Source organism: Astatotilapia calliptera, chromosome 3 (assembly GCF_900246225.1).
Source record: "Astatotilapia calliptera chromosome 3, fAstCal1.2, whole genome shotgun sequence".
NCBI classification, from domain to species: Eukaryota; Metazoa; Chordata; class Actinopteri; order Cichliformes; family Cichlidae; genus Astatotilapia; species Astatotilapia calliptera.
The window spans coordinates 39676697-39699171 of NC_039304.1; the positions used below are offsets into that span (position 1 = coordinate 39676697).

The window sequence follows — 22475 nt, forward strand, 5'->3', positions numbered from 1 at the left end:
CTCTTTACTTTTTTTCCAATGAGGTAAAATGAGACTCAAAATGACTTAAAAGATAACAGTGCAATTGTGATAAATCTAGAAGACTAGTGGAGCTTTGGTGAAGGAAACTCTCTGTTTGGTTTTGCTTTCTTTTTCTGTGCTGACAGTGACTGAACACAGGAAAATAAATTGTTTACAGTGAGGTCAGTTGAATTCAATTTTATTTATAGGGGACCAAAACATGATAACAATCACCTCAAGACCCTACAATAATACAGAGAAAACCCCAACAAACAGACGCCCCACTGTGAGCAAGCATTCAGTGACAGTGGGAAGGACAGATTTCTCTTTAACAGGAAGAAAGCTTAAACGCATTTTAAGCCTACCATACAGCAGCATTATGACAGAGATACGAAGCTGCCACCATGAGGACAAACTGGAACACTAGCATAACTTAAAAATGTCACTTATTACAGACCTCCACACACTTTCTGAACCTTCTTGAGAAAAGAAAAGCTTTGAATCATTTTGACTACAGAACATTCTTAAAGATTAAGCAGCATCTTCAAACAAAACACATGAACACACACTGAAGTTCACAGAGCCACTGACAAACAGAACAAAACAGGAGGTTTGACAGAGATGAAACAGATTTTACATGTTTGAAGTCTGCAGCTCATTCTCTACTGTGTGTCCAGACTGGTATGGCCCTGTTTGTCTTTTGTAGATCAAAAACCCAACAACAACAACAGCAGCAACAAGGAGCACAACTGACACTGGCAGACCAACTATCAGTCCAACAGATCCATCCTCCTTCCCTCCATCCTCTGTGTCTCCTCCTGTCTGAGCTGCAGGTGAGAAACAGGTGTGAGGTGTCGGCTGTCAGGTAGGTGATGAGTAAAGAACAGAACAGAATCCATTTCCTCTTCAAACTGCTGTCAGACATTATCTGATCACATCACTCAGACCAGCTGCTTTCTACAAAGTCTCATCAACAACATCTTTAGAAACAAACATCAACAACCAGGAAGCAGCTTCACCTCTGATCACACACACACTCAACTCTACTCACTCACCTGGAGGATCAACAACACTCAAGTTTACTGTGCTCAAGAGCTTCACATCATTGTTGTATCCAGCATGACATTCATATGTTCCCGCGTCATTCATGGTGATGTTTTTGAGAATCACTGAAAGATTTCCTGTCTTCTTCCACTCCGAATCTTTCAGTGTCACTCAACCTTTAAGAAATCCATGCTGGTAGTCATCATGAATGCGGTCATGTCTAAGGTAAAATACATGGTGCAACTGCAGGCCGGGCGTTTTCCACTTTAACATTATGATGGCTGCAGAGTGGCATCTTCTCCAAGTGTGACTGATACTTTTCTTTGATCTGAAAAAAAAAGAAAAGAAACGACTACAGTTTTCAATAATCACACAGCTAAATCAGTAAAGTTGATATATCACAGAGCACAGACACTGACAGAAAACAAAAGGTCTGTGTGAATTCAAAAAGGTTAGCTATTTAAATCCAGGCAATTTCAAACATCCAGGGTATCAAATCATTAACTTCAAAGTGAATGAAGTAAATGAAGCCAGATGAATCCTGACTTTATAGACTTTTTTTAAAGTCTGTAACCAAGGATGATGCATTTTGTAGGTGGAGCTGAACGGGTTAAAAAACCTTCATATACCTTGTGGAAAAACCAAGCATCGACAAACATACCTCTGTGTGTACTTCACAGGACTTTTATATATTTCCTGTATGAGTGTTGATTGATTTTTTTTTTTATATAGCAGTCTGATGTACTCACTACCTGTTGCTTGAGGTGATGTTATAACCTGCAGCAGTCAAAGACATGGTCTGTGACAAACATGTCAAAATATAAACCGACTCTCTGCAGTGAATTGTGCAATATGTATGCCAGCTCCTGATTCATTCATTTCTACGCCTCCACTAACTCCCCAATGATCCACTAGATGGCATAAATGTGAACCTAACTATAACTGTTAACAGGTCACACACGACCACAGGCCTGTACTACAAAGCAGGATTTTGTCTCATGCAGGGTGAATCCTTGGTTTTCTTAACTATGAAGACAGGGTGACTGGGGTAAATCACCATGGTAACTTATTTACTTGATTAACTCAATTGTATTTTTTAAATAGCATCTGGTGTCCTTGTGTTATGAGCTTCAGTAAGCTAGATTCTTAGACACAATTTCCTGTTTGTTTGTTTGTTTGTTTGTTTGTTTGTTTGTTTGTTTGTGTTTAATTTCATTGTATTGCTCTATAATTGTAGTGGGGTGTGGTTAGTTGCTCTGCTGCAGGGGACGGGTGGAGCACTAATCATGCCTGAGTAGCCACCAAAAGCATAGAGAAGCAGGAGCAGCAGTAGGAAGGCACTGCTAAGAGATGAGGAGCTGAAAAGCTGCTCCTGAAAAGCACAAACTTGTTGAAAAAGCACACTGAAAGTAAAGAGTTTGCAATCACACTGCAGCGTGTGGGTCATTTATATATAAAACTAAAATAGTTTTATGGTATTTTAATATTAAACTAATAGAATACTATTATACTTTATTATAACTCTGACTCTCCTATGTCTTAATGATAAAGTTTTGATATTGATAAGTGCTACACTGCTTTTCCTCTCACACCACAGGCTTATCCACAGCAGTTGTGTTACTTGTATTTTGTATTTGTAACCTCTTCATGTTTTCCTATATTATTATTTACTCTGCCTTGGTAAAATCAGTCACTAGGCTGCTGGTACATTAGTTGGCCAGAGATTTCCAAATTCATTCCTTACGTGAATGAGTAAACCCTGGGTTAACTTAGAGAGCTGATAATCAGCTTTGTGTGATCATTTATCCCGATCACCACTGTTAGGGTAAGAGAATCCAGATAAGGCAAAGATGCCCTGGGTGTGCTGAACTTTCTTTCCAATTCAAGTGTATAATCGCAGCTACAGTGGCTCCTATAAGACATGTTTTAGGCAACTAAGAACAGAAGTAATCTGGACTGCAGCATATGTTGCTCTAAAAGCTTTATAAACCTTTCAGCATTCATAGTTACTTCTAAAACATGCAAGCTGCCCTTACTGCGCTTACGCACCTTCATACCTTCATTCCATAAGAGATGCTGGCTTTTAAACTAAGCGCTGATAACACACTGGAAAGTCATCCTCCGTTTTAGCACCGGGAAAGCAGCGTCCATGATTACCAAAAATAATGTATATTTGGACCATTATGAGCAAAGAACACTTGCCCACTATGAAACAGTTCATTTCAAATGAGTCTTTACCCACAAGACATGACGGCACTTCTGGACTATGTTTAAATATGCATCATAGAGCTTTAGTTGGCATCTGCAGGTGGCACAGTGGATTGTGTTAACCTACAGAGATTTCCGGAAGTATTCCTGGGCCATTTAGTAATGTTAGAGATACAATCAGATGAGTGATGCAGTTTGTTCTCAGGGCTCGAAGACCATGGAAATCTAATGAATGTCTTCACCCTAGTCGCTTACACACAAAGACATCTTCAGTTTCTCTGACTCTTTTGTTGATGATGTACAGTAGGTGACATGAATGAGTTGAAGGGAAGTTATGAACTGTTTCTGACAAATAACACCAGGAACCTTTTCTATGTAGCTGACAGCTGGTAACTGTGCAGGGGCAGGTCTAGCAAAGTTTTGCCAGGGGGGCAGGTAGGGCATTAACAGGGACCAAAGTTTTTATCTGATGTAAAATGTATAGAAATCATACATATACCAACAAGACAGTGTACATCACTGTCACAACAGCGTGTGTTTTCATTCAAACTGACAGACAGAAGCGAGGCTGCCATATCGCGCCATCGGCCCCTCTGGCCAACACCAGTAGGCGGTAGGTGAAGTGTCTTGCCCAAGGATATTAACAGAATATTAACGATATTAACGATATTAACAGAATTAAATTTTAAAAAGAAAACAGCTTTATTGACTAAATGCTGGGAAAAAAAGATCAATACAGATCAAATCATCTAAGAGGAAAACTGACAGACAGAAACTGTAAATACAGTGAGGGGGATGTAGACAGTATATACACACAACACCCACACTCATACTAATTTGTGAGCTTAAATACATGAATATCTCTATGTCAACACAATGTATATGCTAGAAAAGAAATAGCATGAAGTTCACACTGCTTTGGTTGCTGTGTGTTTTGTAACACTGGCATGATGTTTATGGTGAGGTTGGAGTTTAGGCTACAGTGAAACTGCATTACTCCTGTTGTTTTTGAGGTATTAACAAATGGAGCATCAGTGAGAAAAGAAAAAAAACATTTGTCATAAAAAATGTTAAGAAATACATCCCCTGTAATTGATAAATGTGTTTGTTTAGCTTTTTTTTTTAAATTTATAAATATATTCTTTATGTGTGTCGAACATCAGAAAGTAGAAAAAACTAGAGCTGCTCTGCTGATGGGAGGGGATGAAGCCCACTCACCAGTCTCTGTCTCTAGCTTTCTCTCATCTATGTGCCAGTAATCATTAAAGTAAAATGTTTATATATTATTTCTATCTATTTAAATAATGTTTGTTTAATTACACTTTGAATTCCAGTGTTTCAGTGAGTGGATAGTCTATTTTGGTCTTTACAGTCCACAGCAAAAATAACAATGAGAGAGTGCAACATTTTGTTTCATGCATTCACAGTTGTATCATAAGCATTAATTCAATAAATACAAGTCCTAAAGACTCTGGTTAATAGAAAAATGTGAATCCTTGTGACTGGCTATGCTTCGAAGCAGCAGGTAAGACACCTGCCGAAACTGCAATACCAACACTTCATTTAGTTGCAGTCATGTGCCCTGTGTGCTTTGAACCAGGCTTTGGAGCAGTGTTTCAAAACATCTGTGCTCCAGAAGCTTAACACAGTGTTGAAATGTCTGTTTCGTAGGCATGACAAAGACACCGAGGAAAAGACAGAGAGATGAGCCTGGGAACAGGAAGGGAGAAAATACAGGGATAAGGTACAACAAAGGTATTCACGTAGACAGAGCATTAAGGCCAGACACAGACAGGGCACTCAGGAATCAGAGGTAGACAAATGGACACTGACTGGTAAATGGACTAGTTCTTCAAGTCTGAGCATTTAAAATGATTTTGCACAATTTACTTCATCCATACACTTGTTAAAAATGCTTTTCCTATGTAAGTGTATTCTATCTTACATGCACATGCTTTCATATTCATATAAAAGCAACTTGGGGTTACTATCTTGCCCCAGGATATTTGGCATGCAGGACTGCAGCAGATGAGGATTAAACCAAAAACCTGATTAGTTGGTGACCTGGTTAACCTCCTGAGCCACAGCCACCCAAAAGACAGACTGAAGAGAAACAAACATAAACCAGAAATCAAGTACTTATAAAGTTAGGGCCTGAAAGGTTAAGGTCAGGAATTTCATTTTCTTTCTTGAACATGGCTAAGATTTCTTTAGAAATTGTAAGTTCTGTCTCAGCGCTGTCACTGTCATCGCTTTTTTGATATACAAATGTGACATTTTCTCCTTGGGAATCGTCATGGTGACCACCCTCCTGGATCTGCATGTCATGCAGGGTTTCTTCTTCTTCCAATTTGACCTCATGAAGGTCAATTTTTCCATCCAAGTCCTTGTTGTAGCAAAAAGCAGCCGCAGCTTTGCAGTCACTTTGAAAAGTGTTTTCCTGCAGAAAAAAAAGACAAAGTGTTGACAGTATTAATACTATTACATGTAAAATACAAAACAATGCTCGTACATCACAGACTTTGCCTTCCTCTTTTTTTAACTTGCAAGTTGAAACTCACACACAAGGACACTCGAGTGTAGATTTTTATACAAAGTGTTTTGCTATGTAATTTTTAGTGTGTCTGTGTGTGTTTTCTCTTACATCTTCTATTTGTCCAGAATCACCAGCTGTTGTCTCTCTTGTACTGATTAAGAAAAAACAAAAATACAAACGTGAGTAATTATCCTTTGCCACACTCAGTCAGCAAAATCAGATTAAACTGTGAGTAAACCTACAATGTAAACAATGGAACTTACATTTCCATGCCTTTGTAAGATGTGCCCTCCAGAAGTATAGATTCAGCTTGGTATCTGCACATTTTCCCGCTGCTTTGCAACCATCGAATCAAAACCTTAACAACAATAAAGTTAAAGTTACCACCTTTAAGCTGTATTTCTTGTATAGATGTTCACTTGAAGTTCTGCAGTTTTCATTCTCCGTTCAAGAAATTAATTATAGTAAAAACCACATGTCCTAAATTATGCTTGTCTGTTTCTGACACATATCATTCGTTCAGAATATCTACAACATTTTTTCAATCTTTGATCTTTTTTGTTCTCGGCTCACCTCTGGCAAAATGACCTCTCTAAGGTATAGCTGCTCCTCCACTGGCGTTGACAGAATTCTTTCAAGTCTTTGGATCATTTCTTCTGTCTGGAATACCAAAAAGGACAGAAGACATGGGGTAAAAGCATAGGACACAGGTTGCATGTCTGGTGCACTGTCACTGTCAGCTCGAATATGCTCCCACTCCCACAGAGCTAAATGTATTATTGGTCATGTTTCTTGCCTGCCTGATTAATGTTGTTAAGTTTGTGGCATGCCTGCGTCTTGTCATGTTTTCTTGTTTATTGTAAAAGTCCAGTTTTCATGTCTTTGTGTTTTGGTTTACATTTCCTGTGCATCATTATGTTCATCCTCGTCAGCTGTTTCCTCACGTGTCTCCACTCCCCCTGATCACCTTATGTGCATGTTTAAGTCCTTTGTCTCTTACTGTTCTTTGTCAGGTTGTCTGACATAGTTTTCCCTCATTTCACTGTGTTTCATAGCATTCCTAGATACTCTGTGTTCATAGTTTTTCATAGTTGTTTTCACAGAGTGTCATAGTCTTTTAATTTACACAGTGTTCTTAGTCCCCTTAGTTTTCCCAGTTTCAGTGTGTCTCTGGTATTTTTCTCATGCCAGCAGCCACAATAAAGGCTCACTTTATTTTTGGAAACTTAGTTCTGTCTCCACCGTGTCTGCTTTTGGGTCTACCTCATCTACACACCCCGCCGTGACACAATTTACTGGTTAAGAAAATGTCCAACAAAGTTTTTCTTGCCACCATCACCAAGTAAAAGTAAAATTTGCTTGTATAGTGCAATGTATAGAACTAATGAAATAAATGTAAAAAACAATAAACAATTGTCACAAAGTGTCTTAAAGTCATTTAAAATACATGGTAGTAAAATGAATATAAAACTATATATTTTTGTAGTATTACCATCCCATTACTAAGCCTTAGAATGGCTTATTTCAGTGTTATTATGCAGATGTTGCCACGCAGTTAGAGTTTTGGCTTATTAGTTATGTTAATCCTGATATGGATACATTCATCCATCCACTTATTTAACTACATATTCTGTTTACTGTCGCAGCAGGGCTAGAGGCCCCAGCTGAGGGGGGGCAAATGTTGGGTAGACTTTTTGCAGATTAATAGTTGAAGGGCATGATATAAAATCTGTTTTTTTGAATTTGTTTCTGTTCAGTGCACTGCAGTTCAGTTTTTATGCATATAGAACCAAATCACAACAACAGTTGCTTCAAGACACTTTATATTTTTTAATGTAAAGATCCTGAAATGTTTAGGTTATGTAAACATACTTGAGTGAAAAACTACAGATTACTATGGATGCTAAACTCAAGTTGTAAGTGTGAATAAGATCATAAACACTGAATATACATACCTTTATGTCACTGAATAAAGTAAAATGTTCACTGTAATGTTTGCGAAGTTCAGGATCAAATTCTCTGTGATTCCACAGATACATCCGATTGGAGAGAACAAGTCCACTCTGCAGTTTTCTTTCCAAATCCTGTAATATTAGAATATAAAATGTGATTTAAATGTATGGTAGCTGATAACATGACATACAGGTTAGTGAAGAAACGTTAGAATGCATTAAATCACCTTAATTTCTTCATCTGAAAGGATTTCTGTAACTGTAACAGCCTCCAGCATGTCACCTCTGTTTGAGACAAAAGCATTGCCCATGAGCCTTAAATTAACCACAATCTGCAACATTTGTATTTAAATCTTTATACTGTACAGGTCAGATGTTTACCTACACTTATGGTTGTCATGGTAATTTGTGGATTCTAAAGATTTTTTTTTTAACTGTTCTGCTTCCAGGGTAAAATAATCATACAAAATAATCTTAATGATAATACTTTATTGATCCTTAAGGAAATTATGTGGGTTACAGTTGTTTCAACAAATACAAAAATTGGGTGCACTAGTTTGAATTTATTTTGGTATATTCTTTTAGCCGCACAGAATCAAAATTCTGACTTGATATTTGAGTATTGGAAAAATTAGTAGAGTTCTTAAGCCTAATGACTTTGCTTGGAGCTTTTTACCCAGCTCTTTAGCATAGTCCAAAAAATTTAAGTTTGAGGATTTAGGGAGGCCATTCCAAAAGCTTAATATTAGACTGTTTTATGTATTCCAAAATGAGTTGTGATGTGTTTTTGGCCACAATGCTTGACCTTTGGCATAATGTTCTTGGTTTTTGGCTTTTTAGTCCTCCAAACACATTTTTTCCTAAATAGCTCAGTGTTACGGCCCTAGCAGGGACTCCATTTTAAAAGACCTTCGCAAGTTGTGTAAATTTACTATTCTCCTTCTTATATCTTCACTTAGACTTTCTCATTATTCGGAGTATTGGTCAGTCCAATAAGTGCTGTCAAATAAATTACTTTTGGGTGATCAGAAATGAGAAGGTAATAGGCCTTAGCCTTGACAAGGTAAATAGCATCATAGAACCTTGACAACCACTTGTTTAAACACTTTAGTATATGTCTATATTTGAGCCCTTATGTACAATTTTGACTCTGTGGACCAGAGAAAATCTAAAATAAAAATTGTGCACTACAAGTCATTCAAGATATTTGTGATGCAATCATTCCACCCTGGAAAAAGAATAGTTTAAAGAAATCATTACCAAACCACAAAATTACACAAAATTAAATGTTAATGCTTATGATGACCATATGTAAACTTACAACAACAGTATGACAGTAACTGATATTCAAATCAAGAGTTTCTTACACATTAGTTGTAAGGTTGCATCCGCAAACAAAACCCTTTGATTCCCAGTCTTTCGAGTCTCCCTCCACACCAGCACACTCAAAATGCAGACATTTTTTGCAGACAGTGCACAGTAGCCACATACATTGATTTCTGTGGTCATGAAAAACACTGTAGAAAATCAAAGTGAATTTTAAATTTCTACCATGTTTTAAAAAAAAGAATAACTTTCATTCTGAAATGTTTGATACATAAATAATGTTTAGTTGTCAGTGTTGTTATGCACACCTGGTTTTCCCAGTCACTCTCTGGAACAAGCATGCCTTTATTTGCATGGCCATGCAATGAATCCCTGAGTCGGTCTGTTCAACTCCAGCTTCTTGTATTTCCATTTCTTTCTGTCGAATCTTCAACATGTCTTCCATAGTCGGTGGGAAATCCTAAATAACAAAACCCTTAATATTATCACACAATATTTCATATACTACCAGTAAAGATTTTGTTATACTCAGATATCTATTTCTCTAACCTCAGCTTTCACATTTTTCAGCATTTGTGTAGCGTGGTGCAGACGAAGAATCCTGCACTCACTAAGGGTCAGAGCATCATCAGTGACCTTGTGATGTAGGACTTCATTTTCTGCAGCCTAGTTTGAAATAAAATTAACAATGATGACCCAACACGTGAGCAACCAATAAATCATGCAAAAGTAGCAGCTCCCAGGACAGCAAACTCACCGAACACACAAAAACACCACAATTAACAGAGTCCTCCTGCTTCCACTGTGGAGGATATTTGACTGTCCAACCTTGAAGCCCACCAGAAAACCTGAAGACGTTTCTAAAAAAGAGAGTGGCAGCAGTTCAGCTCCATCAGTATCGCATTCATTTACCTGCAAACTAAAACTGTAGCACAAAATCTCCTTTTACCTGAGCAGGTCCATGTCATCATCACTGATGCTGCTGGAAGTCATCAGTGAGTCGTATATTCTAATCTGTTTGGCTTTGAAGTCAAACACCTACAAACATATATAATCTTAAATGCTCAGAAAAATATAAAAAGAGTAAATGTTATAGGCTGAAATCTCTTTCCTAAAATGTTTTGGCTCACCCAAAGGATGAAATGGTTGCCTGTCTCTGGTGAAGAATGACCCACAATTCTGGGAAGGAATATCTTTCCTGAGTCCTGTAGCACAAACGTAACAGTTGTAGGTGCACACGGGTCATGTAGCATGTAAAAAGCAATATTGTTTTTGTAAATTTATGTTTGGGATTTTTTATTTATTTATTGTTTTTATGTTTTTAATTATGCAAAAAGGACCTACCGGAATGCATTTGGCAACTTCATCACTGACTGCTCCAGATTCGGTCCATTCCCGGTGCCACAAAGTGAAATCAAAGGTGCCTAAAGCACCACACTGTCAAATAGAACATCTCATTAAGCATTTCATAAATACTCATTGACCAATGAAAATATCATAAAGGAAACAAATGAAAATGAGTCACCTTGTTTTCTTGAGCGAGCTGCCCCACCCGATAGTTAACAGCCTGGAATGTTTACGAAAACAAGATTTGTGGCTGGCAGATGATTTCTTAAAAAACAAAGCTCTTAATTGTGGTAAAAAACAAAAACAATTTTATTTTTCAGCACTTACATCATCTGTCAACCACGGCGATGACAATGATGACTGAAGCAACAAGTCTAGTGGGCAAACGCTGCTAATGTCTTTTATTGAGACTGGAAATATTCGTGAAACATAAGCCAGGGCTTGAGTTTCATCACGGGATCCAGAGAGTAGCTGATTGAGTTTCTCCTTTATGCGCACAGAAAGATAGCATACTAACTCTTAAGAACTTTAATAATGTTCTGTATGTCAACATCAAAGTGCAATACGAGGGTTTTTTTTACCTTCTCATCATCACTTGTGGCATATAATTGTGATATGGATGAGGATTTCAACACACTGTGTTCCTCCCCTTCTAAAAAACAAAACAAAACTGAGCAATGATCTATCGTCTAAACAACGCATTTCATGTTTTTCAAGCACTCAAACTGTTTGCTTACTACAAGGCTCGAACTCAAAAATTCATACAATTTTTTTCCCCAAACACACTAACACAAAAAACCAACACCATTGACTGAGGGAGCCGGGGAATAACACAATAGCCTTCTCACTAGTAGATGACATCCTCTACCTTCCCAGCCAAAGACACCTGTGCTTACAAAACTGTGATATTTTTATGAGTTATTATTATATCATATATCAGTCAAACCTACCAGCAGTATGAAATCCCAACATCCCATGCAGTCCAACAGACAATTGTGTGTTGCCCAAAGCCTCCATCTCAGCCTTAAATGTCCTGTTAATTTTTTCATTGTGTAGTTCAATCAACACTCTCACAGTCTGTTTGAAGTGGGATTCATTCATTTGGCACAAAGATTGCCAAATGGATTCAAGCTCTTGATTGAACTGTTTTGCTACTGCAGAGTTGACCTCTCGTCGAAGTGTTGGGCAGATGACGAGGCTTCTTAAATCATCTTCTGGATGTCTTGGATTTATTTGGTGGAATTGATCATACAGTGAATACCTGTCAGATGTCCTTGTGATTGGATGTACTGCTGGTGTTCCATTTATATTTTGCTGTAACTTCACTGGTAATGGAAATCTGAGGTTCTTCACCCATTGCATTTCAACCTTTAGTTCATTTTTGGTTGCTAGTTTTAGATTATCTGTGGTTGGTGCACAAAGTCTTCCATCGTGTGGCTTAAAAAACATCTGATTAGTTTGGTCATTAGTGTGGCTGGCAACCTCACCGGCCATGTCAGAAATGTAACAGGTTGGAATGTGCTTAAAACTTAGCAAGCCATCTGCATGGTCCCTTGCTGACTCCATCCAGAAAAGAAAATTGATATAATAAACAACACCATGGACACAGGAGAAATGAAGTACACCACCTAAAAAATATATAAATTACAAAAAATTATATGTCAAAAGTACTTTTTTAAAAATTTGAGGATGTTCAAAGAGAAAAAAAAACTCATCACCTGTTTTTTGAAGTTTCTTGGAAAGTTTTGGGTGTAGTTCCTTGAATCCATTAATCATACCCAGTGCATTCTGGGATTCTTTTTTCTGGTTCTATAAAAAGAAAGATCCACAGTAACAATGACAAAAGTAAATGTTAAAAAAAACAACAAATAGAAATTTGATTAGTTTTACCTTCTCTGAGTCAGTGGTTTGAAGTATTATGTCTTCAATTATTTGTTCTGGTGAATGTTTGTTCTGATCATTTTTTTCTTTCAGTGCCTTTTTAATCTCAGTTTTTGGAAGGATATCCCTCAATCTAGTGTGCTTTCCCATCCATGGTGCCATAGTAGACTGGTGAACAGATTTGCAGTATGGGTTTGCAACAGATGTTCCTATTTGGAAGACACAGTCTTTTGATTTGTACAAATATTCATAATAGAGACAGTGTTGTGCTTTATAATTCTAGACGGTCCTAAAACTATTGTTGTGTAAAGTTCTCACACTATAACAAACCTGCTATAAGGCCTTCTGCTATGAGTGATTTGTCCAGATCTGTCCATGCCTTGACGATATCCACTTCAAGATCCTTGTCAGATATGGTATCTGGATCTGGCCTTTCAAATGATCCAACTTCAAATGAAATTAAACACAGTTAACAATGCAGTTTTACCAAATTCTTCACCGAAATTTAGTAGTTTACACATTTCCAAGAGAAAAGACATTGTCCTTACGAGGTACATCAAAGCCTAGTTTCCAGTTGCCATCTGCCACAACCACAGCTGGGTGGTGTCCACACTGGTAGCAAAAGAAGTTGAAGTCAAAGTCTGATAATGACAAAAAGTGGTGGAATGCCTTCTTCACCATTTGGTGGTGGTAGCGATTGTCATTAAGTACTGACAGAGTGTCCAGCATACGTCCACTGGTTGTCTTGTTCTGCAATTAAACAACATATAGAATTGGCTTTCAATGTCCAAACATGTTGAGATTAATTTTCTCAAAATATGGATATGTTTTGTTATTGTTGTTATTTGTAATAAACTTCCTTAATGCACTTTCCAAATAGTGGTTCCACAATTCATTGTTAGTTGGCTTACCTCCAAACCTGACAGCAGGAGTTCACATAGAGGTAGTGTTAATAAGATGTGGTTGTTAAAATTGTGGAAACCAGAGGAATACTCCTGAAATCTCACAGTGTTAGCACACCGTGGGCACTCTTTCATAGCAACGGAGACACCTGATAATTAAAGAAAAGTACTTTGTAATAGGTTGAAGATAGTTGTATGCCAAAGGCATACACATAACACTGTTTGCATGTTTTGTTGTTGTTGTGACTTACCTTTGTGGAAATTGCTAAGACCATATATCACAGCTTGGTTGGTGATAACTTTTGGGGCGTTAAGCTGAGGAGGGGTCGGCCCTGGACAGTAGGGACAGGTGTTTTCCCAAGGAACAAAAGATGGCGGTGGTTTTTCCTCTTGAGTGCCTAACTTCAGGTCCTTCGGACGTGGAATACGCTTTTTGGTGTAAATATATTCTGTCATCCTACATATTTTTGCTGTGGATATATTTTTTGATGTCTCACTAATAATGCTGTTCTCTGATGTCTCCTGGAAAATCCACCACATTCCCATCATTACGTGGATACATTGCTGAGATCGTTCTGTTCCCTGACACTGGCAATTCCATTTTCTAGTTACTGAATCAAATGTCACCCTTGTCCTCTGGAACTGACACCAGTGGTCAGTTTCATTTGTAAAAACTGAGAAAAAATACCACTGTTGTGAGGGCCCCTGATCTTCATAACACACAGGAAATACGCTATCAACACCACATTGTTTGGCAGCACTGTCGAGTGCCTCACATTTTGCGCCCCACTCAGATGACATTAGCCCTCTGCTCAACATGTCCTGAAGTGATTTTGATGTAAGGACTGCTGGCTTAACATATGGCTTGGCATTTTTTGTTCTTTCTAAATGAACACATTCTTTTCCCGGATTTCCCGAAAATCGAGCCATCTGCATGAACCTGCGACACTTCTCAACCTCACAGTCTATTTGTGGTGGATTAGCAGACTTCATGACGTGAATTGGAAAAGCTGGACTGTGTTGTGTTTCTGTGTGTTCTGGTGTGACATAAATGCCATTTATAACATCAATACATGTCATCGGTGCAGAGTCCAGGTGATGTACTTCTCTGATGGGTCTTTTTATGTGTGGCTGTTTACTCATCATAGCTGTGCAGGGGGTGCATAAAAATTGTTCAGGCTTTGAATCTGAGTCCTCTGGGGAATCATCACTAATGTTTTCAGCCTTTCTTTTTAAAGAGCTTGGGGTTTCTATGCAAAAAAAAAAAAAAAAAAAAACAGCTGTTAATCACATCATTCTAAAATCTAATAAAGATGCTTTTGTTTCATTCTGAAAATAAATTATTGCCATGAACTGATGTTGCTTTTTTCAAGGTATAGGCACAAGAGTGGGTTCAAAGATGGGGAACAACTATGACAGTGAGGTAATTGCATCACTGTTATCTATCTATCTGTATATCAAAGTATAACAGTATGATCATAAAATAAAATAGTGTTAAATTACCTTGTTTTTTGCTTGATTTGATACCTGCAGAATAAAGAAATTGAAAAAATAAGGCACAAAGTATGTTATATATTGGTATAATAATATGGATGTCTTTTCGTGTAAATTTAACTTTAAAGACCTCTATAAAAAAGAACATGCTTTAATGATGTCGTGCATCTTCACTAAAAGACAGCTATTCTCCCCCTTCTTGGTAGTTATATGCTGAGAAGATCTGTGGATATTTGCGGATGCCATAGCAGAACTCTTACCATGTCTGTCTTTTAAATGTTTCGAGAAGATAGAAGATCGTGTTAAAATTGCAAAGTTACACAACGGACAATGATAATGGCTTCTCTTTGCTCCTTTGACATCCTTGCAATAGCAGGCCACCACAAATTTCTCTGAAAAACAAGCGAGTAAATGCTTTTCAGTACATGAAATGGTTAATACAAAGTCACCTAGTCAGTGACACCTTGGGGAGAAAGGCATACTGGCAATCCAGGGACCAAAAAAGCCAGTTGAAAAGAAAAAGTATTCATACTGGATATTTGCACTGATATGGACTAGGCAATATGTTAGGAATGAAAGGCTGGCACAACATTTTAATGGCACTGAAAATAATCAACTAAGGGCTCTACTCTGATACATATTTCTTTAATTATTTTGAGCAACGCACATAAACTAATACACATATTTTATCACACACAGCATGACAAACATCCAAATTGGCCAAAAGATTTTTTTTCTGGAGACACACATACACACACTAGACTAGACTTCGAAAAGAGACATGCAAATAATAAGAGCAGAATGAGATTACGTGGGTTTATCCATGTGGGGCAGACCTACAAATAATTAAACTAGACTAAACACACATCATTGGACTCTGTAACTTTTTATACACCACAATTCATATTTACACAGCTGTGCACCTATAATACCTGGCATATGATTTAGAAATAGCACTGTTAATACTCGTGTCCCTTTTTTCTTAAGAGAAGACTAAAAAGGAACACAAGCAGATTACTAACAGCAAACAAATTAAGCCAAATAAACAAATATGCCTCGAGAAAATCAGGGGAATTATAAACTGATTTAAATAATGACAAACTAATAACCAAGACAAACATTTAAATACTAAATTGAAGAATAGTGTAGTGTGTAGTAATCCCCAAGTCCACTTTGTTTACACGTACATCTAGTCCTTACCTTGTTTTTTTTCCAAAAAATAAATTCCATCTTTGAGATGCTTTTTGTGAAGGTGATCCTTGTTTGCACGTTCTTTCTTTTGACAAAACACACATTTATCACCAGCAAGGGCCATCAGTGATGCAACATCACTGAATACCTGATGTGCACCTGTGAAGAACAGAAACGACAAAATTTATACAGAAAGTAAACGCTCTGAAACATTTTAGGTTTTCAAATACCGGAATTTTTTTTTTCAGGTTTGATGCAAATGACTCAATATTGCACTTTAAAAATGTGAATTTGTGTTCTGTGTGAATTATTATGTGTTGAGCTTCTCACCTTCCTTTTTGTCCATGTTTTAAGAAGATGCAAACACACCCAGGAATCAAGAGAAGAGCCTGGAGACACATTAAACTAATTTAGAGAACAATGTTAGACAATTGGACTTAAGAATAAAAAGCTTGGTGTAGATGTAGATCAGCAGGCAATGCACCACTTATTCTATGTATACTCAGTGTTTGTGTATTTGGTTACATTCAAATTTCAGTATAAAATTCTGAACTGGTTAAAGCAATTGTAATTGTCACTTTAGAAAAAAAAAGGTAAGTATACTAAGGTGCATGTTTTACGACATCTTCAAAATTAACCTTTAATGTTTTCTAATATTTTTCTAACTGGGTCAGTATTTAAGGCACTTACCGTTGTTCTGAAGAGATCTCATAAAACACAAGCACTCTTCTAAGCATCAGGATGAAAAAAAATTGTCCACTAAAAGATAAGAAAGTTTAAATTACTCCAGCTGTTTCCCTTTTTTTAAATAAATAAATAAAATAAATAAAAGATGTCAGTCTCTTTAAGAACCACTCAGCCGGGACAGGTACAGTCAGCTGTTTTGCTATAGAATACCTGTCCAAACCTGCCAACAGTTTAAGCACCGTTCAAGCAACCACTGGGTGTGTCTATAAGGAGTGGCAACCTCTTTCATAGCAATACACACACATTGATTGTGAACCAGGAAGAGGTTTATTAAACAAAGAACAAAATTCTTCCTCTCTGACTGTGGGTTGTAGATGAAGCTTCTCTTTCGCTTTATTTCTGTGCCTGTATTTTTTATGTATTTATTTATTGTCCATGGACCAGCAGATGGAGCAGAAGCGAGACGATCCGAGTAGGTACTAAAAGAAAAGGACTCAACGCTCTGTTTGTGATCTATTGTACTGCTATGTCAACACATTGTGGCTTTGTGCTTTGTATGTATGGCATATGTGACATTGAGACAAGGGTGTTACATTACCCTTTACATTGCCTTTACATTACCTGTCAGATTTTCAATGTGGTTTCATAACATGTGTTTTAAAAACTGACTTAAGATATGCTAATTATTTAAATATTTATATATTATTTAATTATTTCTTTGCACATTTATAAAACTAAAGAAGATCTTATTTCTTGGAAGTTGTGTTTATAATTTGCTCTCCTTCCACTAAATGGGAATGTAACATTTGCCTCTCAATAGTACTCCATAAAGCTCCATAGCATTTTTGGGTTTTTTCTGTGTTTTAACCCTGTCCAGGCAGACATTGCAGATTTGCAACAGTTAAAAACTAACAACCTGATTACTCCACATACATATTTTTTGAGTTTCTTTTACTCACAAGTACCACTGCAGGACTTGGTTGTGCATTAGCAACAGAAAACTTAATTTGGGCCTGAGAGGGTTAACTTCAAAATATATGGTCGTGAAATTTATCAAGCACCAAAACTACAACTTGTCAAAATGTCCTACAGTTCCTACCGTTCAGTTCTTTGAAGTCTTATTTTCCTAATATCATGGAGCAAGGTTAATTCTAAAATTGAGTGCCCCTGGGTGCTTACTTTTGCTAAAATTCCCTGTTAGTGTTGGCATAAAAGAGCAGATATTAAAATAACAACTGTAATAATTGTTGGAATTCTGTAGTTTGGTTTATTGATACATATTGTCACATCATCATTACGAAACAAAACTGGAAAGACATTAAGACATTATTCTTGTCCAACTGAATTTAATATGTCATTTCGTGTCATAGCTAGTGTTCCTCTTTTCATTCGTTTATTTACTTTCAGAATATTAAACAGGAAAGATAAAAGGAATACGTGTGAATAACTTACACTAAAACAAGGTGATGCGATATATCTGTGAAGGTTCTCAATCATCCAGGTCATCGTAGTCTAAGAAGCTTGGAAAGAAAAGTGTCTGGACTTCTTTAAGTTGCTTGAAGACGTTTCACCTCTCATCCGAGAAGCTTCTTCAGTTCTAGGGTCAAATGGTGGAGAGTCCCAGATTAGCTTTGAGATCCCTTCGCAGACGCCTCAACGCCCACTCACATCCTGGGCCATCTGACCTCAGGAAATAACATGATAGGGTGGGACTAGGTTCCACAATGAGCTCACCCAAAACCTTGGCTGATTGTGACCCACACCCGCTTTCACACCTTGGCTCATGTGATTAATTAGAGGATCATTTAGGGGATCAAATCCCTCTCGGTGGGTTACTCCCACAGGGCTTATAACTGGGACTCACCACCATTTGACCTTAGAACTGAAGAAGCTTCTCGGATGAGAGGTGAAACATCTTCAAGCAACTTAAAGAAGTCCAGACTTTTCTTTCCAAGCTACTTGGACAAGGTGGATGCGATCAATTCCTAAAGGTTATGTCATATGACACACAAGCACTGATGCACACTGAGAAGCACCGAGAAATCTTTCAATTCATGCTGTGAACATGAACTCAAGACCCCTGACCTCTGAATTGTCATTCACTGCCCTGACAACAACTAGACATAACACAGAAGAGGAAGCACTTTCTGCACTCACTCGAAAGAGCACCATCAGCAGTATTAGTTTGTTTTCTAACAACAAAATCTCAACTCAAGAGGAAAAACTTCAAGGCCAATATCAAAACAAGGCTTACTTGTTTTTACATTGAAAGTAGATTTGTGTGTGTTAGAAGAAGCTTTGTTGGAATTTCTTTGATGTGTTGGTCACAATCCTAAATAACAGTGCTTTGATGTCACTTGTTTCAAGTATGTCTGTTTTACACTATAATTTACGCCAATAAACATAAACAGCTTCTGAGTGTATGTCGGGAAACGGGGAGAATCCCAGAGATGGTGGAGTCTGTTGTTTGTCTTTGAAGATGGGGAAGAGGCAAAATGCTTTCTCTGCAATTAGAACAACACATATTTTTAGCCTATCATTTAGAGCAATGCCTTTATTTCTCTTATGTCCTGCATGAAGAAAGACAGTGAAGGTGGCACTGAGAGCGGTCTCTGAAAATGAACAGTCCAGGTACCTTTTAAATACAGTCAACAGAATAATTCCGCAGTTGTTGTTTGATTTTTTGTTCTTTGATCTCCTCCTTCAAAATCCCATATTACCTTCTATATGTTGAAAATATGCATGACACTTTTGAGAACCATACTTTCCAAGCTATAATACTTTTCAACCAATTAAGTTGACCTTGAACACCTTTGTGAGTAGGGCAGATTTTAATGAACTGCTAACACGACCCTGCTCTGAAACGCTACAGTTTTATCAGAATTCATTGAAAACTTTTGTAGCTATTGTATTTACACACATTGCAAACTCTATCAGAAACATAACCTTCTTGGTGAAGGTAATAAAGCTGAAAGCCACTGAGTGTGAGAACAGGGAGAAATAAAGCAGGTCTAAGTCACTTCTGAGGCTGTTTTGAACCACTTACTGTTGTTCTGAAGAGATCTCTTAAAACGTCCAAGACTCTTCAGAAAAAGAAATGTCCACTGAAAAGGTTTGAATCCATTCCCGGAGTTGTCATCCCTCTTTGCATTAAATATGTCAGTCTGTTTGCGTAGGACTCAGCAGGATGCCGGTATACTATCTGCTGTGCAGGTTCATTGAGTAAGTTTCCCTTTAGTTCGAACCATTCTGATCAGACTTTGTAAATGACTGCTTCCTGAAATGTTGTGTATCCTTCTGATTGGGTGTGGAAGATATGAAAACATCCCTACGATAGTGTCATACTCTCCATACCTGTCTACCACCAGGCATGTCTTTATTTTTATGTTTCTTGCTTTCATTTTGTCCACGTTAGATACTGTCAACCGTTCTGCACCATATCTCTGATGTTTTGTCTAACCGGTTGAGCCAGTTGATACAGGTTTTATCTGAGCTGGAATCAGTCCAAACAAACAGCTGAATATGTGATTCTACTGGCACGTACAACAAATCTAATCACTTGAACATAACGAGCAAAAGAATAAAACCTGGCTTTCTCAAATTGTAACTTTCTAGCAAGAGACAAGAGATGATTTAATTATCATTATTTCAGAACAAGTATGACTGCAGGACCTAAACATGTTTAAATTGTGACCCTAGAACCATTTGTGTGAACCAGGACGATGTTTTAACAAAGAACAGAGTTCAGAGTTCTTCCTCTTTAACTGAAGGATCAGATATATAACAGGTGACTGCTTTTTGCTTTAACTGTGTTTTTTTCTTTTATATGTAAACCAACAAACAAAACCATTTTTAACTCAGTTTATTATGTTTATGTCTCCTAAATGTCCTTGTGGTTATGCCAGATAGGTGAGAATTCCAAGGAATTTTCTATATATATATGTATGTGCCCTTATCTTAAACACGTCACTTGCAGCCCAGTGGATGTTAAAAACCCAAGTTCCTGATAGCCTCTGCTGTTGTTTTAAAAAGTGCAAGGCATGGTATTCGATTCAAAATTCAAGAAGATAAAAAGAACAAAAACATAGGCATAAATAATCACCCAGTAGGAAAAAAATATCTAGGTATAATAACATAAGTTAATTAGTAAAACAAAAATTAACAATAGAGTATAACGTGTGATTGTAACAGTAGCAGAGTGCAAACAAAGTGTTGTAGTTTTAAGAGTCCATTTTGGCAGAAGCTGCTTATCAGCTTTTTTGGTGTGTCAGTGGAAAATCCTGAAACGCCTTCCTGAGTGGAGTCATCAGTAATAATACCGGCGCTACCACCTAGACCACTGTTGTCTTCAACAGGACGCATTTATGGGTCAATGATGACTGTTTTCTGCAGTCCTTTCGACATCTGTTTGCCTTGTGTTGCTGTTTACTTCAGCTGTCATACCATACCAAAGCTGTGATGCAAGTGAGAACACGGTCTGCAGTATATCGGTAAAAGCTGAGGATGTGTTGTAACAGTCCGATTCTCCCCAGGGTAAATAAAAGTAGAGGTGTTGTGCTTTGCAGATGTCAGCAGAGGTGTGATTAGACCAGGGGAGGGCCTCTGTGATGTTGGAGCTCTCACCAGAGTTATGAAGCTGAGGGTTTGCTGCCCGTGGTCGCTCAGGTCGCTGCTTCTTTCTGAAATACGCCACAATCTCCTTTATTTTCTGGGTGTTGAGGATAAGATAATTCAGAGCTGCCAGATTTAGCAGTGATCCCAGTATGGCATCTCATTATTATAGATGATCAAACCACTGACTGTTGTGTCATCTGCAAATTTGCTAATGGTGTTTTCTGCATGGAGAGCTTGGTAGTCATGGGTAGAAATCATACAGGGAAAGGCTCAATGCATACTCCCAAGGTAGGCCAGTTTAACCTGAAATTCAGTGGACTCTTCGTCAGGAAGTTATGAATGGAAGATGCTATATTATGTAAAAATGTCAGTGTTTGTTATCCTTGAAGACTTCAGGTCACAGAGTGTTTGTCTCATTATAAGAGACAAAGGAAAATGTATACATTTCTGTTCTTCTGTTAAAACATTGATAAAAAACGAAAATGTAACTTTAAGACAGTGAAATTAAAACAATGCGCAAACATAAAGTACTAAAAAAGGAAGTTTAAAGATCTTGTTTTTATGAAATATAAACAAGACAATGTTTAGTGTCGGTGAATGTCTCTTTTCCTGTTTCATTCCTGTCAAGAGTTCACAATTGAAGTCTACTTCAAATTTGAACTTGAAGTAGACTGGATGAATGTTTACTGATGGATGAATATTTACTGATGAGACGGATAACAAAGGTCATAGGTGTGTACTTCTTCCCACTTCTTTTCAAAACTTAAACAAAAGCAATAGGTGAAGCGTTACTGGTCTTAAACACTGTTGTTCTGAAGAGATCTTGCAAAACTGGAACTGATTTTCTGAGCTGCATTCCTGTTTTTCAGTTAAGCCTGTTTGAGCACCACTCAGCATCAGTTTGGTTTCTGGTCAGACAACTTAAGCAGTGACGGTTTATAGATAAAGGCGCCTAATTTGTTAGTCAAACATCATTATGGTGCATATGTCATACTTCCTGTTCCTGTATCTCGGAGCCAGCTGGGATGTGACATAGATGTAAAGTGTTACCTAAGGCTTGCCCAGCTTAGTCGCCTTTATCGAATTCACAGTATGATCACTTTTGACCTACGTACAAGAATTGCCTCCGAATTCATGCTATTTAAGATAAGATACGATAAGTCTTTATTGTCATTGCACAGTTATACATAGTACAATAGTACAATGGAATTGGAAAACCACATCGGCACTGCGTACAACACAACACAGTAAACTAATTTCAGTTATGAAAAGAAGAAGAGTGTATTTATTGCA

At 37.5% G+C, this 22475-nt stretch overlaps 1 protein-coding gene across 1 annotated transcript; it reads right to left on the bottom strand.

Annotated features, from left to right (window-relative positions):
• Nucleotides 1–3930: 3930 nt before the first annotated feature.
• Nucleotides 3931–16244, bottom strand: LOC113019515 (uncharacterized). Its single transcript, XM_026163272.1, has 27 exons — nucleotides 16212–16244; nucleotides 15891–16040; nucleotides 14951–15082; nucleotides 14700–14723; nucleotides 13448–14446; nucleotides 13206–13345; nucleotides 12843–13044; nucleotides 12625–12741; nucleotides 12304–12503; nucleotides 12132–12222; nucleotides 11364–12041; nucleotides 10995–11065; nucleotides 10741–10899; nucleotides 10592–10633; nucleotides 10411–10503; nucleotides 10197–10271; nucleotides 10016–10104; nucleotides 9824–9926; nucleotides 9616–9732; nucleotides 9375–9526; nucleotides 9108–9239; nucleotides 7968–8025; nucleotides 7744–7872; nucleotides 6362–6448; nucleotides 6052–6146; nucleotides 5897–5939; nucleotides 3931–5692 (listed from the first exon to the last, which is right to left on the bottom strand). Exons 1-27 carry the CDS (start codon nucleotides 16225–16227, stop codon nucleotides 5384–5386), a joined length of 4503 nt encoding a protein of 1500 aa, XP_026019057.1. The 5' UTR covers nucleotides 16228–16244; the 3' UTR covers nucleotides 3931–5383.
• Between the last annotated feature and the right edge of the window lie 6231 nt (nucleotides 16245–22475).

Coding starts and splice junctions, on each gene's coding strand:
- LOC113019515 (XM_026163272.1), bottom strand. Junction 12,742..12,842: donor ACTAGGCTTTGATGTACCTC/GTAAGGACAATG, acceptor TTTCATTTGAAG/TTGGATCATTTGAAAGGCCA. Junction 6,449..7,743: donor CTTTATTCAGTGACATAAAG/GTATGTATATTC, acceptor TTGGTATTCCAG/ACAGAAGAAATGATCCAAAG.